The sequence below is a fragment of the Nomascus leucogenys genome, chromosome 7b (genome assembly GCF_006542625.1).
Source record: "Nomascus leucogenys isolate Asia chromosome 7b, Asia_NLE_v1, whole genome shotgun sequence".
In the NCBI taxonomy this organism is placed as follows: Eukaryota; Metazoa; Chordata; class Mammalia; order Primates; family Hylobatidae; genus Nomascus; species Nomascus leucogenys.
This window is the reverse complement of record NC_044387.1, coordinates 12,869,296-12,888,301: the sequence shown is the minus strand read 5'-3', so window position 1 is coordinate 12,888,301 and position 19,006 is coordinate 12,869,296. Positions and strand designations below refer to the sequence as shown.

At 56.4% G+C, this 19,006-nt stretch overlaps 1 protein-coding gene across 2 annotated transcripts; it reads right to left on the bottom strand.

Annotated features, from left to right (window-relative positions):
• Positions 1-451: 451 nt before the first annotated feature.
• Positions 452-18,177, bottom strand: MFNG (MFNG O-fucosylpeptide 3-beta-N-acetylglucosaminyltransferase). 2 transcript variants are annotated; one of them, XM_030815605.1, is made up of 8 exons: positions 17,660-18,177; positions 11,998-12,046; positions 11,474-11,576; positions 10,621-10,774; positions 8,187-8,272; positions 5,924-6,089; positions 3,830-3,915; positions 452-1,419 (listed from the first exon to the last, which is right to left on the bottom strand). In XM_030815605.1, exons 1-8 carry the CDS (start codon positions 17,912-17,914, stop codon positions 1,353-1,355), a joined length of 966 nt encoding a protein of 321 aa, XP_030671465.1. In that variant the 5' UTR covers positions 17,915-18,177; the 3' UTR covers positions 452-1,352. The 2 variants fall into 2 exon arrangements, with proteins under 2 accessions (XP_030671465.1, XP_030671466.1); XM_030815606.1 differs by lacking the exon at positions 17,660-18,177 and adding an exon at positions 14,026-14,094.
• Between the last annotated feature and the right edge of the window lie 829 nt (positions 18,178-19,006).

Genomic DNA, 19,006 nt, shown 5'->3' with positions numbered 1-19,006 from the left:
TGGTGCACGCCTATAATCCCAGCTACTCAGGAGGCTGAGGCAGGAGAATTGGGAGAACTGCTTGAACCCAGGAGGCGGAGGTTGCAGTGAGCCAAGATCGTGCCACTGCACTCCAGCCTGGTAACAGAGTGACACTCTGTCTCAAAAAAAAAAAAAAAAAAAAAAAAAAAACCACATGTACATCTTTACGCACAGACACATGTAGAAGGTACATGCCACACACACACACACCTGTGCACTGCCTCACACACCATGACTCACAAACACACTAGTAACAGTCACCATCCACTGTGCCCTTCCTTTCTCTGTGCCAGGCTCTGTAACATGGCCTTTGCACACATCATATCACACCACCAAAAGTGACCACCATCTCCACTGTGATAGACAGATAAAGACCATACCCCGTCAGGAACAATTTGGCTGCATGTAACAGAAAACTGGACCAAGAGAGACTTAAACAAATAAGCATTTAATTTTCGTACAGAACCAGATGCTGGAGGGAATAGCTGTGGATGATTGTCTTGGCCTTTCCTTCATGGTAGCAAGGTGGCTGCCCCAGATCCAGCCATCACGCCCACATTTACAGCAGGAAGATGGGGAGTGGGCTGCATGCAAAACCTTCCCCAGAAACATCTCTATTGGATTTGCTTAGTTCCCTCTGGCCAGAGCTGGTCCCATGGTAGCTCCTAACAGCAAGGGAGGCTGGGAAATGAGCAAAAAGGATCATCACAATTGGCTGGGACCCATTACGCTCCATCATCTGGGCCCTGGCATGCTGAGGCTCCAAACAAAATCTGGTCCTGTTAGCAAGGGGTAGGGAGCAAGGAGCTTTGGGAGACTGGTTGGCAACAACAGCAGGTGCTGCAGACCCTGGATTCTGCCATCATTCCACCCGTGTCCCTTCAGGAACTCGGGACACAGACGAGGGAGGCAGGAGTGGGCGGCCCAGCGCTTGAGCCCCGGGGGAATGACTGAGAGACATTAGCCAAGGCCAAGAGCCAGACCCCACCCAGAGGCCATGTCACTGCCTAAAAGGTTAGGACCCCTGAGCCCCAGCCCAGCTCAAGTGCCCCCTGCCCTTTTTCAATTCAGCCTCCAGAGGGAGTCTAGCCCCTGGAGCCTCTCTGGCCATCACCTGGTCCGCCTGGTCCCCTGGGCTGTCTAGCTCACCTCCCAGGGGCCTGGGGTGCCTTCAGTGCCAATTGCCACTCAGATCCTGGGCTTGCCAACCACCCGAAGGCGCTGCCAGGGACTGCCTATCACAAGACACTTGCCAGGGACCCGCAGTGCCACCTTGGGAGCCAAGGCACACCCAGAAGTCTCTGCCCAACCTTTGCCCAGCAGTTCAGGATTCATCGGGCACCCAGCTGGGGACACCAGGGTGTATCTGGGTAGAGGAGACAATGGAGGGAACGAAACCTGCAGAGAGACCAGAAAAGGACAGGATGGTCACCCCCACTTCTGCTCTCAGCCCACTCTCCTAGGTGGACACATGCCACAGAGATGGTTTGGAGCAGGGTTTCTCTACCTCGACACCACTAACACTTAGGGCCAGAGAATTCTTTGTTGTGGAGCTGTCCTGTGCCTTGCGAGATATTTAACAGCATTCCTGGGCTCTACCCACAAGATTCCAGTAGCATCTTCCTGAATCATAGTAATCAAGAATGTCTCCAACATTGCCAGATGTCCCCTAGGAGACAAATCCCCCCCACTTGAGAACCGCTAGTTTGGAGAAACTTCAAAAGCCAGAGAAGCCATAAAGAGACCTCAGCTGAGGCCAATCATCTGATCACATGCATCTGAATCTCTAGGTGGCTCCAGACCCATTTGGCAATAATCTATGACTTCTAGAATCTTCAGGCTTTGAGGAAATTTAACAGCAATTCTTAAACCTCTTGTCAGCATAGCTATGGCTTACACACTTCTGCTGACGGAGAGCTCATCCTAGTAGAAGGCAGCTTCGTTCATCTTGGAATTTTGAATTTTTGTCCCTATATCGAGCCAAATTCTGTCTCCTTGTAATATCCAACTTGTTCAACGCAGCCTTGGCCGCAAGGGCCCTCAGCATCATGGGAGCCCTCTGCCTCAGGACAGGCAGCACTGAAGAACGTCAGGGCCAGGGGCCCTGGTTCCTCCAAGCATCACAAGCGTCCAGACAGAGCCTACAAAGGCCTTGGAGAGGCCCCTGCCACATCCCCAACCAAATTTGACACCATTCCCTCCTCTTCTCCACATTCCAGTCACACAGTCTCCCTTTCCTACCTTGAGCAGGTCAAGGCCTGTCTCCTGCTATCAGGCCTTTGCATATGCTGTCCCCTCTGCGGTAGCGACCTGCCACCTGCTCTTCTCCTAGCGAACTCCTGCTAGCCCTTCAGGTCCTTCACATTACCTCCTCAGAGAAGCCTTCCCCGGCCAGCCCCTACTCCCCAGTCAACATCAGGGCTCTGACTTACTCTCCCATAACAGCCTATACTTGCATACTCACCCTCACCCCCTACACACACAGTGTCCCGGACTCCCCGTCCCCCAGGGCTCCCTCTGGACAAGTCTCTGTTACTCAAGTGGGCCCAGAGTTCACCCCATGCCCTCCTCTACTCGTTACCTCCCTGAGTCCCTGCTCAGTCCCCAAAGGCAGGATCAGGGCTCCTTCCCAGGTCCCAGGCCCATTGCATGTCACTACAAGGAGCAGAAATGGAAATAGAAGGGTTGGGGCTAGTCCAGCTGCCCAGAGATGGAACAGACTGCCACAGGAGGGAGGAACTCCCCATGGCTGGATGCATGCAAGGTGAAGCCAGCCCATCAGTTGGCAGAGATGCTGGAAGGGGGTCAAGCATCAGTTCTGGGGGTTGGACTGATGGGCCCAGAGTCCATGTGTCCCCTCCCCCAACTCCTCTCCACCCCCATCCCGCCACCCCTAGCCAGAATCACAAGCCATAGCTGGGCCGGGGGCAGCAGCTCATGCCTGTAATCCTAGCACTTTGGGAGGTCAAGGCAAGTGGATCACTTGAGGTCAGGAGTTCGAAACCAGCCCTGCCAACATGGTGAAACCCTGCCTCCACTAAAAACACAAAAACTAGCCAGGCACGGTGGCAGGCGCCTGTAATCCCAGCTACATGGGAGGCTGAGGCAGGAGAATCATTTGAACCCGGGGGGCTGAGGTTGCAGTGAGTCGAGATCGCGCCACTGCACTCCAGCCTAGGCAACAGAGAGAGACTCCATCTCAAAAAAAAAAAAAAAAAAAAAGCCACAACTGGCAGGTGCTGGTGTGTGGAAAGGAAGCTGCATATCACAGGCTATGCTCCAAGATTGCTCTAGACCAGTCAGGAGCAGATTTGGGTGGCCCATCTCCCCGTGGCCAGTTCTGGGCAGAACTGGAATGCGTTATTCCAACCGTTTACCTGCCTAAAAGAAGCATTTAAGAGTATCAAAGAAACAATGAGTCCAAAAGAGATAAAATAAAATCCCCCACCAGAGCCTGAAGTTCCACCATGAGAGCATTGCCTGTGCTCAGGGAAGGCATTTCAGCCTTCCAGGGACTCCCAAAGAACCCCAGAGGACTGGGGCTGGGAGAGCTCTTCAGATCCATGATGGCCAGCCTCCAGGTGTTACTAATGGGAGACTGAGTCCCAGAGAGGGCAAGATACTTGCCCAAGGTCACACAGCAAGCCAGTGGCAGGGTCAGAAACTGAAATCCACTCCCTCCACTCCTAGCTCTGTGCTGTCAGCCACCAAAGCCTGTCCCACTCCACTCCCTCCCAGCTCCCCCATGTTTGGATGCCTGGACTCAGCCCCTACTCCTCCCATCCAAGGTTCCAGCCCCCAGACCCACCTGGAGGGGTCGTCCTCCGGGGAGAAGGGACCCTGTAGCTTAATGACGTTGAGTTTCCCCTCAAAGACACCATAGCTGAGGGTGACCTGGGCAGGGAGATAGAAGAGTGAGTGTTGGGGCGTCACACTGGGGATCCCTCCAAGGGGGCAGCATCCTGGCACAGGTGGAGGAGGGGTTTTAAGCTGCAGGGAAAGCTGCCCGGGAACCTGAAATTCCCCGCTGGTGGTGGGAGCTTCACTAAGGAGCCCACTCCACGCCCCAAGGCACTTCACAGCTGGAAGAGCACTGCCATGCCCTTAATCCCATTTGCTCCCTCAAGAGTTGAGCTCCCCTAAGAAGCTGGAACAATACCCCCATCTACAGATTTGGAAACTGAGGCTCAACAGGAAAAGGCAGCTTTCCAGTAAGCTGCATGCCTGGACTAGAATGGAGGTTTCTGAGACTCACTGGAGGGCCCTGGCACATCCCTCTTCACCCGGAGCCTCTACTCCACCAGGCAGTGATGACATGGATCATGATTTCAGCTCAGAGGCTATAGAGCACAGTGGTTAAAGACTGTGGGCATAGGGACCACCCAGCTAGGGTTCCAGTGCCCCTCTGCCCCATATTAGCTGTGTGCCGTGGTCAGTTCAGCTCGCTGGGTCTCATTTTCCCCATCTATAGAATGGGGATAATGTTAGTACTGACCTCATGTGAATATTGTGAGGAACCAGAGAGTTAAAGAAGGGTGGCTGGGTGCGGTGGCTCATGCCTATAATCCCAGCACTTTGGAAGGCTGAGGCAGGTGGATTACTTGAGGTCAGGAGTTCGAGACCAGCCTGGCCAACATGGTGAAATCCTGTCTCTACTAAAAATAGCCAGGCATGGTGGCGGGTGCCTGTAGTCCAAGCTGTTCGGGAGGCTGAGGCAGCAGAATCGCTTGAACCTGGGAGGTGGAGGTTGCAGTGAGCCAAAATCGTGCCATTGCACTCTAACCTGGGCAACAGAGCGAGACTCTATCTCAAAAAAAAAAAAAAAAAAGAAGGGAAGGCCCCCAGCATGGTGCCTGGCATTGGGGGTACTCAGGATACCCTAACCATTAGGGTGCCCTAGTTTGGGCTGCCTCAAATCTGCCTCCCTTTCCTGGCTTCAGGCCCTGCCATCCTAATGGGACCAACCTCACACCCCAGTTCCAGACCTGGCCAATCAACACTAACTCCAGTTGCTGGTAGGAGATGGGTCACGTGACCCAAGCCCAGTCATCAAATCAATGAATGCCAGCCCTGGGATCTGAAGGAAGGAGGCGCTCTCCTCTGATAGTAGGGGGAAAGCTGGGGCTGCCATCCTCACCAACATGAGGGCTGAGCCCGCCTGAGGATGGGCCAACTTCGGGGAGAGCTTATCAGTTATGTGAGCCAACCATTTCCTTTTCAGGTTAGCCAGTCCATGTTGAGTTTCTGTCACACTGTTGGGCAGGAGATCCCGGGGACACTCCCAGCCAGGACCATCTACAGCGTCAGAGGGCAGCCTCTCCGAGGCAGAGCCAGTTGGACCTGTATCACCTGCCAGGTGGTGGGATGGGGTCCCCCTCCTCCCCCAGCCTAACATAATGCTGAGCATCCCCCCGCAGACCCATTCCATCCCGGTAACCTGAGGGTTGGCAGGAACAGCACTGAGCAATGGATAGGGGAGTTTTGATGAAGGAGGGGGCTCCCAATGGGTAAAATTGGAAAGAGCCAGCTGGGCTCCCCGAGAGGAATGTGAGGAGGATGGAAGACTGAGTAGAGGTATGGGTGGGGAGCAGGGTGGTGGGAACCTGAAGACAACCTCATCTCATTTGTTCAGGTCCTTCCTGGCATTTGAGGACCAGATCAAAGAATTTCAGCTTCACAAATGCTAATCCTTGAGGGTTAGAGGTGAAGGGGTTGAGTCCCTGTGTACCCTTAGAGGGTCCTTTGCCACCATAGGCCTCAGTTTCCCCATCAATAGGGAACAGCCAAAACCCATAATCTGGAGTTCCAGGTTTCTTTCAAACGCCAGGAGGGAGGGCTGGGGAGACCTCATGTTCCTTTGGTTCCCCCTTCCCATTTGCCACCTGCCCCAAGGCCAGCTCACCTGTTCTGGGAGCTGCGCAGTCCTCAGCAGCTGCAGGGTCTCCAGGTGGGAGTGGAAGAGGGGGCTGGGCTGCAGGCGGCCACCCAGCTTGCACTCAATGATATAACCCACGGTGCAGTCATCGGGCAGCCGGATGAGAGCAGATGTGTCCATGAAACGGGAGCCGCTGAGGGACAGAGCCAGACTGTAGACACTGGCCCAGGCCCTCCACACCCAGAGCCGTGGGCCACCCCACGAAGGCCTTCCGCTGGGACAAGCTGGCAGAGCAGAGCACCTGCCTCCTGCATACTGTATGACCTTGAGCAAGTCAGGAACCTTGGGCAGCCTCAGCCTCAGTCTCCTATTCTATGAAATGGGGATGCTAATGGCCATGTCTTCATGGGGTTGTTGTAAGGATTAAACAGGGAATGGGAAGGTGATGCCCTTTATAAATGTAGCCTTTCCTTCTCTGTCTTGTCATTCATTCATTCACTCATTTATTCATTGCTGGTGCCAGATACCATGCTAGGGCTGAGGATACAGAGATAAGAAAGAAATGCTTCCTGCCCTCAACAGCAGCCGCTGTTCTGGAGGGAGACAGAGCAGGTCTTTCAAAGAGTGGTGCTAAGTCAGAGGGAAGCATGCTGCCTGGGGGTATAGGGAGAATCAGGCAGGCTTCCCAGAGGAGGTGGCAGCTTTTTTGTGTTTGTTTGTTTGTTTGTTTGTTTGTTTGTTTTTGAGACAAAGTCTCCCTTCGTTGCCCAGGCTGGAGTGCAGTGGCACAATCTCGGCTCACTGCAATCTCCGCCTCCCGGGTTTAAGCGATTCTCCTGTCTCAGCTTCCCGAGTAGCTGGGACTACAGGCATCCGCCGCCATGCCCAACTAATTTTTGTATTTTTAGTAGAGACAGGGTTTCACCATGTTGGCCAGGCTGGTCTCGAACTGCTGACCTCAAGTGATTCACCCACCTCAGCCTCCCAAAGTGCTGGGATTACAGGCATAAGCCACCAAACAGAGTCTTGCAGGATGGGCTGGAGTCAGCCAATGCTGAGAGGAGAGAGGAACAGAGCCCCAGGCAAGGACTTCAACCGGCCGCACACACCCCATTAATGCCAGTGCCCCGGATGCTTGGCCAAGGGGCAAGTGGGTACGGAAATCCAGCCTGTACTCCCCTCCCCAGCCTGCATGCCCTCAAGCTGCACCTGCAGGAGTTGGAGGAAGGGGGCTTTTTCTAATTCACACAAAGGCAATTTAAACGTGGGCAGAAGCCTGGGTGGGGGCACTCCAGGCACACGGATGACCCTGGTCATGTATACACACACAGTTCTGTGGACATGCCCCAGGACAATGAGCCCGCTCTTGTCCAGTATGAATTGCCTGGGGGGCCCCTCCCAGCCAGGGCAAGGCAGGACAAGCTTGGGTAGTAGCAAGGCTTGCAGACCTTGGAGCCAAACCCAGCAGCTGAGTGACCTTGAACCTGGCTGACCTCAGACTGGCTTAATCTCAGCGCCTCAGTTGCCTGAGATCTAGAAACAAGGCTAACGCCACCTTCTTCCCCAGGTGTTGTGATCCTCTTGATGGAGCACAGAGCTGGCTCAGAGTCAGTCCTCCATACAAGGGAGTGGCTGCTGATGGTGCTGTTAATAATAATAACAGCCCGGAAAGACCTCCAGAGGCCAGGCCTTGCCACTTCTAGAACACCAGTGTCCCACCCCCACCCACACTGCGGCCTCCACTACCCCTGAGATCCCCTTATAATATTAGGAGTAATATCATCTCCCTTAGATGGCCCAGTGTATACTGGACCGTCCCAGCTCAAATACCACCTCTTCCTGGAAGCCTTCCCTTCTTTCCTCACCCGGAAGGCCCTTCTCCCTCCTCTGAAGACCCTTACTTTTGGCCTTCACCTCCCCTATGGCACTGACCAGTCAGAAAAGGGCAGCAAATAGCAACTACCAGGGCCAGCCCAGACAGTTTCTCATTTAACCCTTACCACACCATTGGCCACTGTATTATCAGGTCCATATGCAGACGGGGGGACTGGGGCTCTTGGAGATGACATGACTTGCCTGTGAGTGGCACGTCATGCACTCAGCCGTGCAGCCCCTGAGGGCAGGTAGCAGGTGGCTTGTTCACCACTAACTGCCGCTCTGTAACACACGTGAATGAGGAGCAGCTTCTCCTGAGCTCACTCTCAAAGCCCTTCCTGTTGCAAAGGCCCCTCCTGTACCCCAGCTGCCACCCCCTCCCCACCTTCCTGCCCACCCCTGGATCTCTGCTTACCTGGCCCATGGAGCCATCTTCAAAGCCAGTTTGCGATTGATGCAGAAGCCAGCACCCCCAGTGGCAAACCAGAACTGTACCAGCCTCTGAGGGAGAGGAGGGCCAAGGGGCAGAGTGAGCCTGGTGGCAGTTGTGGGGAAAAGGGACAGCCAGGACACCCTCCACCCCCAACCAGCATGGCTCAAAAGCCCTTTATTTTGAATCTCACTAGAGTCTTGCTACAACCTGGCATTATTGTGCCCATTCTATAGCTAAGAAAACAGAGGCCCGAAGTCACATAGTTAATTATGAGTGGTGAGGTCACTGATCAGACTCAAGTCCAGCTGAATTCCAGTTAAAGGGGACAGGTGTTGTTTTACCCACCCGGCCACCGTGCCCCTTTCCCCTAAGAAAGGTCTCTACGTCACTCCATGTGGCTTGGGAGGGGCTGCCCAACATGGCATCTGCTCTCCTGGGCCACAGAGGTGGGCCTAGGTTGACAGGGCCTGAGTGTGCATAGGAAAGATGTGGCTGGGAAACAAAGGTCGGGCTGTGTCCAGTACAAATCACTAACACTTTTTTTTTTTTTAAGAGACAGAGTCTTGCTCTGTTGCCCAGGCTCAAGTGCAGTGGCACCATCTCTGCTCACTGCAACCTCGGCCTCCCGGGTTCAAGTGAGTCTCCAGCCTCAGCTTCCCATTACAGACATGCGCCACCACGCCCAACTAATTTTTGTATTTTTTAGTAGAGATGGGGTTTAACTATTTGTTGGCCAGGCTGGTCTCAAACTCCTGACCTCAGGTGATTCACCCGCCTCAGCCTCCCAAAGTGCTGGGATTACAGACACGAGCCACCGTGCCCGGCCTCAGATCACTAACACTTTCTAGAGTTGACTTCGTGCCAGGTCTCATTCCAAGGACTTGAATAGATGACCTCATTTCATTCTTTCTTCTGTGTTCACAACCACTCTTTGAGTAGGGGCTGTTATTACCCATTTCACAGATTAGGAAACTGAGGCACAGAGAGGTGAGGTGACCTCAGTCAAGGTCACAAAGCCAGGAGGTGGCAGGGCTGCCGTGTAAACCCAGGGAGTCAGGCTCCAGCGCGCAGTTCTCCACCCCAGAGGCAAACTGCTTAGGCAGAGGTGAGTGGCCAGCAGTGGTGTGAGAGCCTGGGGGACACCCTGGCTCCCCTGGAATTACTCATACACAGAGCCCTAGGGCCCAGAAGAATTTAATTAAGGCTCAGAGGCTGATTAGCTGCTGATAATTAAGGCTCTGTTTTCTGCTCTTGGTTTTCCTAATGAAGCAGATGGTGACCTGGGAAGGGAGGTTGAGCCCCGCTGTGTGCCCAGCTCCTGTACCAGGCACTGCCTCTAGAGAGGGACCTCCCGACCTGCCTTTTTCCTGGAGCCAAGGGAGCCCTAGGGCCCGGACCACTCTAACACCTGATGCCCAGTGGGTCCTGGGGACAGGGAGAGAACAATGCAATATTTGGGACATACTTATACTAAAAATTGCCTCATTATTTATTGGCAAGTCAAGTTTAACTGGATGTAGTGGTTTTTCACGTATTTGTTTAATGAATCTGGCAACCCAAATCAGTGTCCATCCAGGTCAGGAACTGAGGCGGGTACAGAGCCCCCTGTTGTACCAGGTGTCAACTCTTCAGTCACAGTCCAGTGGAGGTGTCTGGAGAGAGAGGGTGCCCAAGGAGGGGAAGGTGGGGAAGGGTTCTGGGGCTCAGGCAGCAGCAATCAATCACCCAGCCCTGCAGTATTCAGCAATTTTTTTTTTTTTTTTTTTGACAGAGGGATGGAGTCTCGCTCTGCCGCCCAGGTTGGAGTGCAGTGGCGCAATCTCAGCTCACTGCAACCTCCGCCTCCCAGGTTCAAGCGATTCTCCTGTCTCAGCCTCCCGACTAGCTGGGACTACAGGTGCCCGCCCCCATGCCCGGCTAATTTTTGTATTTTTAGTAGAGACGGGGTTTCACCATATTGTTCAGGCTGGTCTCGAACTCTTGACCTCAGGTGACCCACCCACCTCAGCCTCCCAAAGTGCTGGGATTACAGGCACGAGCCACTGCCCCCAGCCATTCCAGCATTTTAACAACCTGCACACCTACATGGGGACACCAGGTGGCTGGGAGCCCTGCTGTGTCACACAGCCTCAGCTCACCTGGATGCTCCCTGAGTGACCAGGACAAGCCATGGTTCCTGGGGGACAGGGGCCTCACTATGTACTGTGTCTGTGCCACGACTGCATGATCTCAGTCTCCCCATTTCACAGAGGAAGAGACTGAGGGTCAAAGAGGGGAAGCTACCAGCCCAAACACACATGGGGCCAAACCTGAAACCCAGAACCCCTCTCACCTCTCTAGCACACCCCCACCCCCAGGACTGGCCCGGCCCTGGGATCAGCGGGCCAAGGGGCAAAGGAGGAGGAGAGGGACCCACCGTGCGGTTGTGGGGCTGTGGCTCTGAGGCGTGGATGGGCCGGTTCAGGCTGGGCCTTCCCACGTAGACGTCGCGGGCCAGCGGGAAGGCTCTCAGCAGCTGCAGCAGCGCCCTTGGGTTCACATAGTTGTCATCGTCCACGTGGCAGAACCACCTGTAGGGATGAAATGGGGACAGTGAACTTGTTGGGGGGGTTCCAAGCCAGGGTCCCCAAGCACCCCCCCCAGTCAGTCAACAGTGACTGAATGGGGGTAGGGGTGGGAGAGGCTGACATTTAAGGCATCTGTTTTGTGTCAAGTTGCATATTGTGTAAGCTCGTGAGGAGGGTACCCACTTCACAGTTGAGGACCAAGGCTGACAGGTTAAGACACTCGCCCTGGCCAGGTGCGGTGCCTCACGCCTGTAAGCCCAGCACTTTAGGAGGCCGAGGCGGGTGAATCACCTGAGGTCAGGAGTTTGAGACCAGCCTGGCCAACATGGTGAAACCCCGTCTCTACTAAAAATACAAAAATTAGCCAGGCATGATGGTGGGCATCTGTCATCCCAGCTACTTGGGAGGCTGAGGCAGGAGAATCGCTTGAATCCGGGAGGCGGAGGTTGCAGTGAGCCAAGACCGCACCACTGCACTCCAGCCTGGGCAAGAAGAGCGAAACTCTGTCTCAAAAAAAAAAGTCATTTTCCCAAGGTCACATACCCAATCCTGAAGGTCAGGACTGGAACCCAGCTGGACTTCCCGGCCATCTGCCCACTGCCTGCTAGAGGAGTTGCGGCTGAAGTCAGACCCCAGGAAGCCCAGGGGTTATTTTCACTGGGCCCAGACCACACCTATCCCCAGAGACCCAGGAACACTCGCCTAAGCCCACTGGCCAAGAAGGTGTCGAACTCAGCAGCCATCTTGCAGGACAGAGCTGGGTGGCTGTGTTCCGCGGAGCAGTTGGTGACCACAAGGTGGGACCCTGGAGAAGTGAGGAGGAGTCAGGGGACCCTGCCCAGGTCCCCCCTTCACAGCCCTGAACACAGAATACAGAGCAAGGCTGGGCTACAGGGAGTCTGGAGCAGCCCACCCACTCCCATTTTACACATGGTAACACTGAGACCCAGGGAAGGCAGACCTGCCCAGGACCACAGAGCTAGTGGACAGCAGGCTGGGCTGGGACTCAGGTGTCCAGGGCCTTGTCCAGCACAGCTCCTCCCCATACCCACGCCCACACCAGTTTCCAGGGAAGAGGCCCACTTCCCTCCTGGGCAAAGGGGAATCTCCACATGCCAAGGGTGGGCAGCCCATTTCCTGGGAACCCTCAGGCCAGGGCACAGCCACCCCAGCTTTCCTGGACAACAGCTAAAGTCCCCCACCTCACCCAGGCTGGGCAGAGTTACCCAGTCTCTCCTGGAGGCCTTTGTCTGGGCTGTCGGTGAAGACGAATGTCTAGGAAGGAGAAGAAGGGGTCAGGACTCACGTCAGCCCAAGGGGCACCCCAGACCAATCCACAGCCCCCACCAGGCCCCAGATGGACTCTGTACTCCTCCAGTGACAGACACACCCCTCTCATGGTCACACGCTCCTTTAGGACAACATACAACACATACAACCCAGCTTTTTTAGACACACAACTTCAGGGTGTACACAGCCCACAGTCTAAACACATACACGCACCCCCTTTCCAGAGCAGTGACCCAACCACAGCCACATACCTGGGCAGCATCTCACCCTCTTCTATCACACACACACACATACACACACACACACACACACACACACACACACAATCCCAGCTGCACTCGGCTCCTCCACAATCACATAAAACCACCTTAAACCCATTATCAGGACACAAACTCTATGTGAACAGACCCACGCCCACACCCTGGGACACCACGCCACTAGGGAGACGTCACACCTTCACAGCCACACAAACCCCCTGTGCAAGCCATCTCGGAAATGCTGCCTCACAACCCAGTCCAGCTCTCCCAGATTGGACATGCACCTGCCCCCAACGACTCTCAAACCTCACAAGGCAGGTGTTGTCATCTGTTCCCTTCCCAGACAACAAAAAGCAGGCTGAGTGATGGACCAGGATTGGCAAGTGCCAGGCTGAGATTCAAACCCGCAGGCCCTGGACCTCTCCCCACCGCCTCCCAGGCAGCTAAAGCTGCTCAGCCCCTACATAATCCAAACTCAAACTCTGAATGAGAGGTAGAGGAAGTACATGGATGCAACAAAGACAAGCCAGGCTGGGGACAAAAACAAGCCAGGCTGGGGACAAAGACAAGCCAGGCTGGGGACTGGTGTCCTTCCCATTCCACGCCCGGCCCAACATGGCAGAGCTTCTCAGCTGCCCAAGTGGGTCCTCTCACCCAGTGAGCACATCAAGGGCCTTTGAGGGCCTCCCCGGCCCTGGGACCCAGCCCAGGACTCAGGACAATTCCGGACCCCTTCCAAGTGTCCCACCTCTTTAAAGCCCCCAGACTCTCTCAGCCCCCACTGGGGCCACCCTGTCCTCCCTTGAAGCTCAGGGCCTTCAACTGCAATGCTCCCCTCTGCTTACCCACAATCCCCTCCCTCCTTTCCAGGAATTAACCCTTCAGATGAGAACAGTCCCCACCTTGAGCCTCAGTTTACCCATCTAAAAAGGGGGGATAGTAGTGGCTATGAGAATAAAACAAGACTGTGTGTGAACGAGCAAGGAAGGGTTGACAGTGAAGTCAGGCTCAACTACTTGTATTTCAGGGGAAACCGAGGCATAGAAAGCCAGGAGGCCAGGAGCCAGGTTTGACACAGGAAGGGGCAGGAGGGAGCCAGGCTGTCTCCCAAGGCCCATGGCCACAGCCCTGCTTCTGAGCCACTATCACCTCTTACTGGACTATTGCAAGACTCTGCCTCATTCCCTCAGATACGTTTCCCTGCCGGGACCAGAATCAGATAACACCCACCTCCACCACCAGCCACTAACACCTTCCATGGCTCCCTACTACTCTTGGGATAAAGGCCAGCCTCCCTAAGTGTGGCCAGTGAGGGGCCACCTGGCCACCCTGCCTGATGTAGTCTGATCTCATTACTTCCTGTCCACCTCTGGGGCTTCTCTCTCTGTCTCTCTGTCTCTCTCTCTCTCTCTCACACACACACACACACACATGTGCGCGCACACACATGCACGCACAGGCATGCACGCATACACACACGCACGCACACACGCGCGCACACCTCTGAGCCTCTGCACATGCTATGCCCTCTTTCCACCCTCTAGCTCCCAGCTCAGGCATCACCTCCCCCAGGAAGCCTTCCCTGACACCCCTCCAGCTACTTTAGGGGCCCCTGCTATGTGTTCCTCAGCCCTCTGTTTCTCCTGTCACTAACAGCAGTTAGCAAAACTCCCTGGTTACAGAAATTTCTCTCCCCATCTCTTCCACCAGACGATGGCATTCTGGAGGCCACAGGCTGGGTCCAATTTGTCTCCTTGTTCTGGCACCTGGCTCTCCTCAGGAAGGCCTGGGCAGCATCCACCCTCTGAGCCTCTCTCCCTGGGGTCTGTCTCCCACCGTCGGATTTAGCGAATGCTGGAGGTCTCTGGATTTCCGCAGGGGGAAATGTTGGTGGTCCAAGCCTAGGCCCTGGCCCGCTTCTCCATGAAGCCCACTCCGTCGGTGACACCACACAGCCTCTCAGCTTTAAACACCATCAGGGAGCTGGAGACTCGTGGACACCACAAGCCCTAGCCTCTCCCTGAGCTCCAAACTGTCAAATCCCCTGAAACCATGACGTCTCCTGGGGGCTTAACACATCAGGACTGAGCCCCTGTTCTCCCCAAGACCTGCTCCTCCCTCTCACTGGTTGGGACCCAAAACCTCAGACTCCCCGCTCCTCCTCTCTTCCTCTCACACCTCTCCCCGAGCCTATCATCAATTCTGCTCACCAGCCTCCAAATCATCTGGGACGCTGCTCTTCCCTCCAGCCCGCCCAGCCACCTAGTCCCTGCCACTGTCGTCACCTGCTGCCCGCTTTGCTGCAGGCCCTCCTCCCTGGCCTCCCTGCTCCCTGCCCCCACCCCAAGTTGGTTTTCAACACAGCCTCAAGGGATCCTATAAAAGAAGCCAAGCCTTTCCTGCCCTGCCCTCAACAAACTTTTGCCACCAAACAGCCACCAGATAGTGAAGCACTCTCAAGCTTGGAGCATGGGCCAAATGGGCTGAGGACCGTTTCCCGGTGAAGATCTAGTAAGCCTGAATAAAGCAGGAGAATAGGCACTCTGGGAGGCCAAGGCGGGTGGATCATTTGAGGCCAGGAGTTCAAGACCAGCCTGGACAACATGGCAAAACCCCATCTCTACTAAAAATAGAAAAATTAGCCGGGCGTGGTGCGCATGCCTGTAGTCCCAGCTACTCACGAAGCTGAGGATCGCTTGAAACCAGGAGGCGGAGGTTGCAGTGAGCCAGGATCGCGCCACTGTACTCCAGCCTGGGCAACAGAGTGAGACTCTGTCTCAAAAAAACAAAACAAAACAAAACACCAGCAGCCGTGAACAGAGTGAGGGAGAGAGCCGGGAAGGGGAGTCCAGGTCCAGAGGGGGCGGGGATATGGGAGAGGGCGGGCAGTGAGGCTGGTGCTTTCAGTCCCTGGGAATCCTAAGGTTGGCACAGAGCGATGGGCAGAGTTTCTTCAGAGCCAAGGGCTGCATTTGACTTGTTTAAGGAGGGGACCTGACAATGGTGAAAACTTCACAGGCAGCCGTGGGAAACAAAGGGACACGCAGCCTGCTGGTACAGGGGAGGGGTGGCCGGGGACCATCTGCTGCAGAGGAGGGGAGTGGTGGGGCTGCTGCCACCTCTCCCCCCAACGAGGGGACCGTAGGGAGGAGAAAGGCTCCCCTTGAGCACAAAACCCGCCTCCCCCAGCCCACCCCCTCAGCCCAGGACAAAGGCCGGCACACGAGTCCCAGCCCCTGCCACAAGGCCCACCTGCCACCCGACCGCCCTTAACCAGCCAGGCGGGCGCCCAGCACTGCAGTTAACCAGCTCAGGCCCGGTCCAGACACTCCTGCCCCGTGCAGATGGGGAAACTGCGGGCCGAAAGGGGAGGGCCTTGGCCGAGGTCACAGAGAGAAGTGAGCCAAAGGGTGAGAGACGTGGGGTAGCGAGCGAGGGCCTCCCTGTCCTCCCACCTCCTCCTCCATCTCAGCATCCTTCCTTCTTTCAACTTCAAGGACAAGATTTCTAGAGTCTGCCCCTCGCCCCTTGGGTGCGGCTGAGTGGATCATCTCCCACTTCGGCCGAACCCTGCTCAGTGTTTGCACTGTAAGGCAGGAACATCACGGCCATCACGGCCAATCTCTGGGGCTTACCGTGAGGGCGAAACAAGCGACTCGCCTGATCTACTGCCCTGAGCAGTGGCATAGCTGCCAGCACCCCCACTCCCACCCCACCGCCTGATTTACATGTGGGATCGAGCTTGGGACATGGAAGGGGTTGTCCTTGCCTGCCTCTGCTGGACTGGTACTGCCAGGCACAACCACCCAGGCTGAAGACCAAGGACCCTCTCCTGTAGCCCAGTGACCCAGGCCTCACAGGACTCCCAAGTCTCAGCAGGGAAGAAAAGCACCCAGCCAGGAGCAAGGTTCTAGGTCCCACTGGGCTCTGTCCCCTCAGGCCTTCTGCGTGACACCACGCCAGCCAGAGCTTCCTCCTCTTTGGCCTCAGTTTCCTCATCCGGGGCAAGGGCACCACCGCGGTGATGGAGACAAGACAGGAAAGGGCCGTGGACCACGTGAGGCCACGCTTCCGGGTACACAGATGCATAAACAGGAAGGCCTGCAGGAGGGCCCGCCTTAACGGCTTCCGCAGGAAGAACCAGGATCTCCCCAAGATGAGAAGCCGTGTGGGGCCCAGAGAAGAGCTGGGGTGCTGGGGGCCAGCTGGGGAAGAGTTAATCCTGAGTTACAAGGGCAGAAATCAGGGCAGGGTGCCCCTCCCCAGGAGGGCCTGGCCTCTGCCAGCCATCCTTTCCCCCTCCTTTTGGTCTTCCAGGAGGCCTCAACTATCTCCAAAGACTGAGCCAGCCGCCAAAGAGGGGACGGATGTGTGTGTGTGTGTGTGTGTGTGTGTGTGTGTGTGTGTGTGTGTGTGTGTACACCCGTTCTCCACCTCCCCCATCAACGGTCCCTAACACTGACATCACTAACTTTGCTTAAGGAAGATACTGGATGCGAGGAGAGGAAGGGCTGGAAGGGACTTGGCTCGCCGGAGCCGCACAGCCATGTGACAGACACGCCTCTTGTCACGCACATCTAGCACACTCCAGCTCCGTGCGTGTGAGCACACGCACACACACACAATCCCACGTGCCAGGCAGGCCTCCCCGACCTCTGGCCCACCACTGCCTCAGCCGCCACCCTCGTGGCATGCGCTCTCCTTCCCTCCCTCAGAAGCAGCCCGCAGGAAGCCAACGCAGGAGGCCAGACATGGCGGCCTCGGCACACCCGGGGCAGCAGAGACACAGCGGCAGGGGCTATCGGGAAGGCCGAAGGGATGCCTCCCCCAAGAACAGACCCCACCTAGACATTCTCCCCGTCTTCCACCCTCAGAGCCTGGGCAGGACAGCACCTAGGGCCTGGGTGGGACAGCCTGGCCTGGGCACGGGTCAGGGTCAGGACCTCTTGGAGGCCTCCACCCCAGCTGCCCAACACCCACCATTACCCCTGATGCCAGGCTGGGCCTGGGTAGCTAGGAGTGAAGCCCCCACGGGAGCAGCTAGGAATAGAAGAACCCCCAGGAGGGACCCGGGAGCCTGGAGCAGGGGCCCAGCTTGGCCCCCAAAAGTGGTGGAGTGGTAGGACCTGGGTGCACCTGGAGTTAGGACCAGTACAGGGCACAGGCAGGGCCGCAGACAGCCCCTAAAGCCGGGAAGGAGAGAGGAAGAGGATCCCGGATTAGGCAGGTATTGGGCAGCTTCTCCCATGAGGCAGTCAGGGACCCCAGCCCAGTAGAAAGGCCTCTGAGAACCCCTTAGGCCAGGGGCCACCCCCAGGGCCCAATGTCACCCACTTGTCACCTGTTCCCTGGTCCTGGAAACCCACGTGTCAAGCAGCAGCTCCAGGCGCAAGCGGTGGAAGGCCCGGGTCGTCTTCACTGCAATGAAGACATCATGTAGCTGTAGCTCAGGGGGCCCCGGGCTCGGCTGGCTCAGCTCGGGGGTCTCCTGTACCCGCTGCGGGGACAGGTTCAAGTGGTACCGCAGACACAGGAGCCCCATGCACAGGAGGGTGAGGAGGGCTCCAGCCAGGCCCCGCGGGAGCCGGCACTGCATTGGTTGGCCCTGCGACCCCAGACAGCTCAGCCCCCAAATCCCGACCAGACAGGGAGGGGAAGCTGGTCAGGCAGGGGCTCCAGCAGAGGCAAAAGTCTGGCAGGCATCAGGGGCTGGCAAGGAGGGAAGAGGTAGGAGCTGAGGCTCTGGACCCAGAGGCTGAGCCATGGCAGCACGATCTCGACCGCCGCCAGCCCTCCACCTGCTCCTGCTGTACGGCCTGCCGCAGCCTCTGGGACAGCCTGGCCCCGCCCCGCTCAGCCCGAGGGGCGGGGCCAGACGAAGGGAACCCCAGACAGAGGCGGCTGAAAGGAGGCACCAGCAGAAAGGGCAGCCCTGGCTCTGCCAGCTGCTGCGGTGGGAGGAAGTCACAACAAACCCTCCGTGCCCGGTGGAAGGGAGGGTCCTCCAGCACCATCCACTCCCCCAGAGAGCTGTCGGCTCGGCCCATTCAACACCCATTGTTTTGGTGTCCTGCTTCATCCAGCCCCCAGCTTTTGCTCACAGGTTTCCTCTGGGATGCTCTCCCATCTTCCACCAGCCTCAGCCACATTCCCTCCACTAGGCTGAATTCTATCTGGACTTCAAAGCTTAGGGGTTTCCTTCTCCAGGAAGCCTTCCGTGATAACCTCTTAACCTCTGGGGCTCCCACAGTTGTTCACTCAGTTCCTGTGGTCTTCACAACAGCATTGGGACTGTCATTCCCAGTTTATAGCTGAAGACATAAAGGCTATAGAATGAACACAAAGGCACAGAATGAGGAAAAACGATCCAGCAACTCAGCCGCAGAGCTGGCGGAACCCAGGTCTCTGGTCCTCGTCTAGTTCACAGGAGGTCCCCTGAGGGCACCTGTCCAGCTGTGCCCCAGCCCATACCCAACCTCACTCCGCAGTCTCTGGAGCTGCCTCTCTCCCAGCACTTGACCAGTGGACAGACAGAGGGCCTTCTCCAGCCACCACCTCCATCTTGTTTCGCACAAGCTCACTCACACCTCCTCCCTCCTCCGCTCAGAGCCTGCACTGGCTCCCATTTTCTTCAGAACAAAAAGCCAAAAACCACACAGCAGCCCACAAGGCCCTGCGTGAGCTGGCC